Source organism: Heterocephalus glaber, unplaced genomic scaffold (genome assembly GCF_053883595.1).
Source record: "Heterocephalus glaber isolate CG9 unplaced genomic scaffold, H.glaber_assembly_v1.0 deba00001452, whole genome shotgun sequence".
NCBI lineage: Eukaryota > Metazoa > Chordata > Mammalia > Rodentia > Bathyergidae > Heterocephalus > Heterocephalus glaber.
The window spans coordinates 4,048,156-4,057,929 of NW_028258302.1; the positions used below are offsets into that span (position 1 = coordinate 4,048,156).

At 43.8% G+C, this 9,774-nt stretch overlaps 1 protein-coding gene across 1 annotated transcript in view; it reads left to right on the top strand.

The window, feature by feature from the left end:
* Positions 1-9,721, top strand: part of Ppt1 (palmitoyl-protein thioesterase 1) — a 34,808-nt gene extending 25,087 nt beyond the window's left edge. The window contains exons 6-9 of the mRNA XM_004851045.3: positions 3,322-3,412; positions 4,157-4,255; positions 6,441-6,512; positions 7,900-9,721. Coding sequence (XP_004851102.1) covers positions 3,322-3,412; positions 4,157-4,255; positions 6,441-6,512; positions 7,900-8,022 — 385 coding nt within the window. The 3' untranslated portion in view covers positions 8,023-9,721. The remainder of the gene's footprint in view (positions 1-3,321; positions 3,413-4,156; positions 4,256-6,440; positions 6,513-7,899) is intronic.
* Positions 9,722-9,774: the final 53 nt, after the last annotated feature.

Consider the following 9,774-nt stretch of genomic DNA (forward strand, 5'->3'; position numbering starts at 1 on the left):
ACTTTGGTTGTAAGTTAAAACTAAAATTCCCATTGTAACCCAAGTTGTTCATATGTAAGGCTGGTCATAACTTGAGGGTCCACTGTATTTGCCTATCACTGCCCCATCATTGTATTTGTCTACATTGTTTTACTTGTTGTAGCAACTTTTATCTAACTGTTCAAATATTGGCAGTTTTGGGGCTTTTAGAAGTAGTTTATCAGGATCAGGGATGTAGCTCAGTGGTGCTGCACCTGCCTGGCAAGTGCAAGGCCCTGAGTTTGATCCCCAGTATCAAAAAAAAAAAAAAAGAAATAGTTTATCGGATTCCATTACAAATAATCTGGAAGGCTAGGGGTGTGTATAGCTCAGTGGTAGAGCACTTGCCTATCATATACAAGGCTCTGAGTTCAGTCCCCAGAAGTGCCAAAAAGAAAAAAATCTTGGGATTTCAGTTAGAATTCCTTGAGTGTTTTGATGTCACCTCAGCATTTCCTGTGCACTTTTGCTCTCCTTTGGGCCCTTACCTCTCAAACTGGGCCCTTGCACAGCAGTTCCCCTGTAAACTGCACCCTCTACTGATAGCTGGCATGTATTAATTTTTACAGGCTCACAGAGGCAAAATATTTTTGATTCCAACCCAGTTCTGTGGGACACATGACAGCACTGTCTACACCCTGCATATAGCAGAGGCAGTGCAGTGTACTGGTAAAGAACTGGAGCTAGGCTGCCTGGATCCTCTTCTCGCTCTGTGTCTATCTGCAGTATGACCTTGGTAAGCTCCTTAATCTTGCTCTCACTCTGAGTGGCATTGCCTGGTTTGCAAACATTTGGATGATAATAGAATCTGCCTCATGGAATCATATGAGGATTAAATAGGTTTGTATCAGTAAAGTGCTTAGAATAGGTCTGGTAAATGGGAGGTACTATATAAGCAATATTGTTCTCTCTAAGCCACATGGCTTAGAGCAGACCTCAGGTGTGGCCATGGCCTGTGGGTTGAGCAGCTGTCCTTTCCTACTGCTTCAGTGTCGCCCACTGACAAGTGTGTGGACTGTGGTTCAAGCTCATATCTTACCTTCACTGCAGCTGTGTAACTTAGGGAGTGTTACTGAGCCTCTCCAAAGCTGCCCTTCAGTGGTACATGAGACGATGAGAGTGCAAACTGTTTCTTCCCTGTGTGCCTCCTGAAGAACCTTTCCTCCCGGCACCCACCTCTGAGCATACCCAGCCTCTGACCATCCTCCAGCACATGGCTATCCCACGGCCACCAAGCCTCTTACAAAACAAAATATCCCTCATTCTTCTTTCCTCCCCTTCTTAGCTTTTCCTTCTCATGTGAAAAGGTGCCTGATGACGACTATCTTCAGTCTTTCATTGTCAGCTATTAGGCCTCTCCGCTGCAATTATGGGTTGCCAGGTACCTGGCCTAGTATTCATATCCTTACACTGTTTGTGTTAAGTGGTGATTGGTCACCTCTGTGAACGGTGTTTGTGTTCAGTGCTCCTGAATTCTCAGCATCTGGTGCTGTTGCCCCCCAACCCTACCCTGTACTGAGGATCAAACACAGGGCCTCACATGTTTTGTAAACTGTTTATAGATAGAAGTCTTTCTTCCTTTTATTTTTTTTTTGAAGAGACATAAGAATTTATTAGAGATAGATATAGGACGCAAGTGCTCAGAGAAAGGAGACATGATACAGTTGGCAACCCAGCATCAGAACTGCCCAAGAGAGCAGCTCTTCTGTTTTCTGTCATGTTTAGAACAAATGTCCTTGTTTCTGGAACATAGCTATTCTAACAACAGACAAGGGAAACAGGAAAAGAAGTTGTACACAATAGCTGGGCTTTACTCAAAACTTTACCCTGGGGCCAGGGATTTAGCTCAGTGGTTCCAAAGCCTGCCTTGAAAGCACAAGGTCTGGAGTTCGATCCCGGGTGCCAAAAAAGTAAAGAAACCTTACCCTAAAGATCTTATATGTAGGGAACTATAGCACACACACAAGGAATTCATAGAGTTTGAAAAGTTGAAATTTTACTTAACAAGTACAAATCACATCAAGGAAAACGGAGGCCATGTGTTTCCCTCCCCCTCCCCATGTGGTGTTCCCTCTGTCCTTGGTAACTAATATCAGAGGAAAAAAAAATTAGAAGTTTGCGTTTTCTGATAGATGAAAGCCTGAATGAGAAAGAAGTCACAAGGAGGGGATTATTGTTTTCCTAGGCGAGAGAGGAAGTAAAAAAGCAAACCAATGGACTTCTTCTTGGTCTGAGTCCATAGACTTCACCATGTCCCGTGGATAGCATCAGCTATCACCTGATTGACCACTTCACTCTGCACGGCTAAGGACATGACCCCAGCCACCCCAAAGAGGGAACTGTGACATCTGGTGGAGTGAGAGTGATCAAAAGAGCAGTTTAAAGAAACTCCCTCAAACTAAATATGTTGAGGTCTGCACCGGTGTGTATGCGTTTGGAGATGGCTTTCTCTAGTGTGACCTGGAGGCCGGTTCTCTCCACTGTGTCTCAGTTTTGGGTTCCCCATGCTGGTTGCATGAAAAACTTTGCTTGAGACCCTGGATGGGGGCTTCATCCTTATTTTTTGTCTCCTTGAAAGAGCAAGATTTTTAAGGGTCCCATCTAACTCCGGGATGGGGTGTGGTACCAACCTATGGGAATACGCACTGAGGCTGCTACTGGTCTTGGAGAATGCCTCCTGAACCTCTTCCTGTTTCTGGTCAGAGGTGCCTCTTGTCTTCCATGCTTTTATATACAAGCACTCATTTTCTAGGGGCTTAGGAATCTCTTACTGGAGAAAGAGAGAAAAAGATAAACTATGCTTCAGGGGCAAAGGGGTTGGGAAAAAACTATGCTTCAGAGAAAAACTACGCTCCAGAGCGCCAAAGGACTGGGGGAAAATGGCAAAGAAAGAAATAACTAAATACCTTTTGGCTGAATTTCCCAAACCAAAGTTGAGATCTCTAGTCTCCTCTTTTTGGGTCTGTTTGTGGTTGCCAAGATAAATGTCACAAGGTTGGGTCTGTAAGGTCCCCGAGGCTGAAATAAGGCACCTATCTGACTCTTTTAAAATAAGTTTGCAGGCTCACTGACTTGCATCATGGAAAAATAATTTTCAGGACATGTCAGTAAAAGACATGAGAAGAATTTATTAGAGGGGAAGATAAGGACGCACTCAAGAGTGGAGTGTGGGTGCTCAGAGAAGGGAGGCATCGCCTTCTTCCTATTAGAGGGCAAGGCCTCGTGGTGGCCTGTGCACTGGGGCATGCCCCAAGTGTTCAGACTGATAGGCACCTTGATCACCTTATCCTTTTCTCCCTGCAGCCTGGTGCAAGCAGAATACTGGCATGATCCCATAAAGGAAGATGTGTACCGCAACCACAGCATTTTCTTGGCAGATATAAATCAGGAAAGGGTAAGTTGTCAACCAGGCTCCCATAGTTCAGCATTCATTTTTCTATTAGGACATCAAGAACAAGTTAGCAGTGACCATTTACCCAGGCTGTCCTGGGCAGAAGTCAGGAGCCAGAAATTTCAGTTTCAGGAGGCAGTGCTTATGAGATTCAGCTGGTTTTAAGGATACTGGAGTTCATTTGGCCTTCCTCCCTGAAATCTCTCCCATCTGCAGAGTGCTGGCTACCTTCGTGAGGGAAGCCTTCCTGGTGGGCCCATGGGACGGATTTTCTCTGGAGAGAGACTTAACTAGAAGAGATACTGCAGAGGGCACTGTGTGTGTTGCAGACATGGGCATGGTTTGGGGATGTTCTGGTAAGCTGGATGGCTCATTGTATTCAGCTTATCTGGATGGGCTTTTTGATGTTTTTTAAAGTGTTTGAAGGAGAAAAAAATTAAACCAAACCAGGAAACAATATAGAAGAGTATTGCAGAACCACCCAGAATTTGCAGTTTATTTATTTTCCTCTGGCTTCCTCTGGCAAGAAGCCTTTAACCTACATGGTAGATATCTGTGGAGTGTGGAAAGATTTATGGTGGCACATTTTGCCATGGTTGGTGGCATGTCAGATACAATGGTCCGAAAAGCTGCTGAAGGAAGCTGGAATGGATGCCCAGGACTGAGGAGACCAGAACACAGAGGCTTTGATCCCCCTGCTGGAACCTGAGGATAATAATCCTGAGGTGGTGCTGGCCTTTCTTCCAGAGTGTCAATGAGTCCTACAAGAAAAACTTGATGGGCCTGAAGAAGTTCGTGATGGTGAAATTCCTCAATGATAGCATTGTGGATCCTGTAGACTCTGAGGTGAGAGACTGCTTAGACCATATCAGGCCAGGAGACTGCAGGAGTCAGTGGCACTATCATACAGCTGCCTGCCAGGCAAAAACCTTCAGTCTCATGTGCCAGTTTCTGTACAGAACAGGGGTTCTGAGATCCATAAATGGGACACTGAATTGGATGTAATCCCCCAGTTCCATCCCAAAATTACATGTAAAAGTATGTAATTATATTCTCTGAGGGGAGGACCTATAATTTTAACCCTATTTCAAAAGTCTCTTGGCCAAGGATTTAGCTCAGTGGTACCGCTCTGCCTGCCTTGCAAGCGCAAGGTCCCGAGTTCGATCCCCAGTACCAAAAAAAAAAAAAAAAATCTCTAGGACCCAAAAAGGTTCAGAATCACTGGCACAAAGTCTGTAAATTCCTCAGCTTGGCATGCTAGGTCTGCTTGATTTGGCTTCCACCTCCCTTTGGTCCTTCCAGCTTCATCTCCCCTCACTATCACTTCATACACTCTTTGATCAAGCCATAGGATAGTACTAGACATGTCCCAAGCTTGGTGTTTGCTTTCTCTTGCATGTTCCTGTTCATGTGTTTTCATCTCCAGAATGCCTTTCCCTGGCTTCTCCACCTGACAGATTGATATTTATCTGTCAGACACAAATGACACTTTCTCTAGATGCCACCCTTTTTCCAAACAGAATTTGCTCCCTTTTTATACTGTGAGCCCTTTCCTGTTTGGCTTCTTCGTTTGTTTTTTTTGGCAGAACCAGGGATCTAAGTCAGGACCTTGCACTTGCCAGGCAGGCACAGCATCACTGAGCTACATCCCCGGCCAGGTCCCATTTTTATAGAATCACCAGCTTCTATGAAAGTCCCCCTCACATTGTCAGAACACCAGGGCCTGGCAACCTGTGAGCTTTTGAATAGCTTGTGAACTAAGAATTTTTACATATTTAAATGGTTGAAAAAAAATCAAAGAATATTTTATGATGTGAAAATTATGTGAAACTCCAATTTCCACATCGGGGATTTAGCTCAGTGGTGCCGCTGCCTGCCACCACATCCATAAATGAAGTTTCACTGGAATATGATCATAAACACATTTTTTTCTGGGGCAGGGAAATGTTTTTACTTTTGCAGTAATCGGGATTAAACCTGTGGCCTTCGCACTGAGCTACTTACCCTGCCCTATTTTTTTGAGACAGGGTCTTGCTAAATTCCCCGGACTGTACTTAACGAAGTCCTCCTGCCTTAGCTTTCCAGAGTGCTGGTATTAAAGGTGTGCACTCACATGCCTGTCATACTGGTTTTATGTATTGTCTGGAGCTGCTTTTTGTTTTTGGTACTGGGGATTGAACTCGGGTCTTGCGCTTTTGAGGCCGGCAGTGGAACCACTGAGCTAAATCCCCAGCCCTGGAGCTGCTTTTGTGTTACAGTGGTAGTTGCAACCGTATGGCCCTTACAGCCTAAAATATTTTGTATCTGGCCTTTACGGAAAAGTTTGCTGACCCTGTGGTAAACAATGAATTGTTTCTGTGCCTGCTCGGCTAAAAGCTTCTTGGGAAAAATCATTATATGTTCACCTTTGAATGGCTCGAGTTCAGCACAGGGATTTTCCGAGTCAATGCACAGTAAAGGAAGCAGAACTTTTGGAGAAATGGAAAGCTCTTTGGAAAGATTTAACTTATCCTTCAGGATTGGCTTTTATTTTTGTTTTGTTTTTTGTGTTTTGATGTTTTTGAGATGGGGGTCTTGCTAAGTGGTTCAGGCTGCCTTGCACTCACTGTGTAGCCCAGGCTGGCCTTGACCTCATGGAGATCCTCTTGCCTCAGATTCCAGAGTGCTGGGATTACAGGGGTGCACCACACCAAGCTAGGATTGGCTTTGAAATCAAAGTGAGTCAAGATATATCCTTAAAAAAAAAGACAATGCCCTTATCCATTCTTCCTTTTTAGGGGGGAAGGCGGGCGGGGGTCTGTCCAGGCTGGCCTTGAATTCATGGTGACTGTTGTGCCTCAGCCTTCCGAAGTGCTGGTATTAGACATGTACCACCATACTTGGTTCCCATTTTTCCTTCTCCCTTGCTATACATAGCTTTATGATGTTCATTTTGTTGGTAGTCTTAGGTACAATCCAGTTTCAAATCAGTTTGGCATTGTATGCTGGGTGTCTCTGGCATGACCTGACTTTACTTCCTCATCTCCTGCAGTGGTTTGGATTTTACAGAAGTGGTCAAGCCAAGGAAACTATTCCCCTACAGGAGACCACACTGTACACAAAGGTAACTGGGAGAGATTTGCCTTGGGAGGTTGGTGCTGTCTCATTCAGCTCTTGGTTTCTGATGGTGCTGGGTTCTCAGGTGTAAGAGCCCTGCGCTGTCCACTCGAGAGTATTTAGGGCTCATGAGCCCCCTCATTCATGTCTGATGTGGGCAAGGCCTGTTGGGCTCAGGCTCTGGTTTAGAGAAATTTACCATATCCTAAGGAAAGACCACAGTATCTTTTGACTTTCATGAAAAACAAGGGAAACATCATCTCTAAGGTTTTCCTTTTAAAGAAAAGTTCGAACTTTGCTGTTGGTTTGGAGGTTGTTTGCCACAAATCTAAAAAGCCCCATATGAATGAAAACATACAAGAGAGTACTGCTTTATAACAGTCAGAGATGGAGAAGTTCTGCTTTTAAATTAGACATTGGTGGGGTGGGGGTGTAGCTCAGTGGTGGTTGGTTAGCATGCTGGTTTCAATCCCCAGCACAAATAGATCAGTAAATTTGGTGTTGACAAAAGGGAGTTTCTCCTGCAGGAAGGTGAACAGAATGTATTGTGAATTTTCTTTAGCAGCAGGTCCTGTTTCTCAAGAAGTGGCAGTATTTCACCACTGTTACGGGCCTGGTAAACCCAAAGAAATTCAAATTGGAGATAGACTGTTTCACAAATGCACAAGGATATCACTGAATCAGTCACCTTCCACTAGAGTTCCTCCACCTAATTCCAGAGGTCATTTTCTCCTCTCAGATTTTTCTCTTGCATTTGGTGGCCTGGCTTAAGGAAAAAGGAGAAGCTTGTTTCTGATAAAGAGTTTAGGAAATTACAGCTAAGAACATCCTTATTGTGAAACTCAAACTGGCGGTAGTCACGGCAGAAGCACCATTTTTGGCCCTGCCATAGCTGGTCATTTTCCCAACCAGAGGTGGTTCTGTGGTACCCAGCCTGTGACATTTTCAACTGGAGGATGTGGAAGTGTCCCAAGTTTGTTATCTAAGGACTGGCTATGTCTTACCTTAAAACATTATTATCTAGTTTTCTCCTGACTTTGATCAGTCCTACTTTGGCTTTTCCCACTCTGACATTTTCAGTTTTATCTGTGGGTTGCCTATCTGCGGACAAAGCTGAATTTAGGGGGTAAAAAGATAAGTCAGTAGTAAAAGTGAGGCCGTAAGTTTGATCCCCAGCACCACAGGGTGCAAAACAGTAACAAAAGACTGACTGTATAGAACAACCTCCAAGTTGGGAAGGTTATCTCTTCTGGCATTTTCAATACTACATCTCTTTTGATACTAATAAACAAAATTGGATTTTGAGAATATATCTCAAGTTAACATTGTATTACATTACTTTTTTACTCTAAAAATTTCATTAAACTTTGATTAATTGTGCCCTTTCTCTGTAGGACCACCTTGGGCTAAAGGAAATGGACAAAGCTGGAAAGCTAGTGTTTCTGGGTACAGAAGGGGACCATCTTCAGCTGTCTCAAGCATGGTTTTATGCCCACATCATACCCTTCCTTGAATGAAGCCCCCCCAGTTGTAACAGAGCTCAAGGAGCCCCTAACTTTCAAGCCATGTGGAAGTTTTCCTGCCCAATCCTGAGCTCAGATCGGCTTGCAACTAATCTCTCCTTCTGTTATCATCTAACATGCCCTACTTGGAAAGATCTAAGATCCGAATCTTATCCTCTGCTGGCCTCCTATCACCATATGGTGTTGAATTCAATTTTAATTAGTTAATAACTAGAGATTGTTTTACAACCTGGTGATGTGGTCAAGCTGTCTCAGGAAAGGGAGTCCACTGCACATCAATGCCAGAATTGTGCCAGTACCGAGGAGACTGAGCAAATAAAAGCAGCGCAAGTTAATATCTAGGCAAAGAGGGCCAAGCCCAAGGCCAGAGGTGCTACATAAATACTATCTCAGTGTTACTGGTGGAGATTTAACTAGTGTTCAGAAAGGTATTGCTTGTGAGTTTCTGCATAATTTAAGGCTGCTTTCTTGAGTCATGTTGCCTTGTGTGGTATCTTAGCAATTGGTCAACAGATTACACTAACCTACCATCCTGCCCCTCCAGAACTCATTTTTGTCTCCTCAGGTAGTGATGAATTAGTTGCTGTTACAAAAGAGGGGAAGTAGTACTCAGTGGGGTTGCTTCAGAACAGAAACATACATTTTGCATCATTCAAGACAGTGGGGAGTAGGTGGTGATAGAAACAGATGCAGGAATGAAAACGAGGCAGCTGGTTCTTCCCACTCCATCCTTGATTAATCTATCCTTACTATGGGCCTAGTGGCCTGGATGCTAATCACTGGCTGGCTTTAGCAGAGAAATAGGGGAACAGTGCAAAGAGGCCAGGCTTTCTAACTTCTGTCCCCAAAACCATACTTACCAGCATCTTCCAAACTGATGCTGATAAATGTTCTGTGAGAAAAAAACACTTGAAGAGGCAGGTCCAGTGCTACACACATGTAATCCCAGCTACTTGGGAAGCTTGAGGCAGGAAGACTGTAAGTTGAGTCCAGCTGGGACAATTAACAGGACCTTGTCTCAGAATATAGAGTTGGGGATTTAGCTCAGTGGTAAGTGCTTTCCTAGGACACACAAGGCCCTGGGTTCAATTCCTAGTACCTCAAAAAAAAAAAAAAAAGCTTTAAGATTATTCCGTATTTACTTCTTTCACTTCTTGGAAACCAACCCACATTACACTAAGGACTGAGAGTTCTTTATGGTTAGTACCAAAAACCAACCATCAATCTACCACTTCTTACCTTTCTTAAGCTTGGAAGTCTTAGCTCCCACTTGAAGACGTATCAATACATTTTGGATGACTTCTGTAGAGTGCCAGTTTGGAGAAATGACTGAGCTGTTTTCATGAAAGTACTGCAGTTGAGGCTGGGGATTTAAGCTCAGTGGTTCCACTGCCTGCCTTGCAAGTGCAAGCTCCCAAGCTCGATCCCCGGTACCAAAAAAAAAAAAGAAGAAACTACTGCAGTTTACCGTTTATGGGTTTTCTTTTTTTTTTTTGGTACTGGGGATCAAACTTGGGTCCTTGCACTTGCACAGCAGGCAGTGAAACCACTGAGCTAAATCCCTGGCCCGGGTTTTCCTTTTTATCTCCCAAGTCTTATTCTTAAACTAAAAGGTGTGGTTTCAGGGCAAGAACGTGGAGATGGGTATGAAAATAATTTTATGAAATTGTCTGAAATAAAGAATAGTTTCTTATCCTTGGTGTCATTTTTTCTTTTCAATGTCTTTACACTGTTGTATAGCAAATA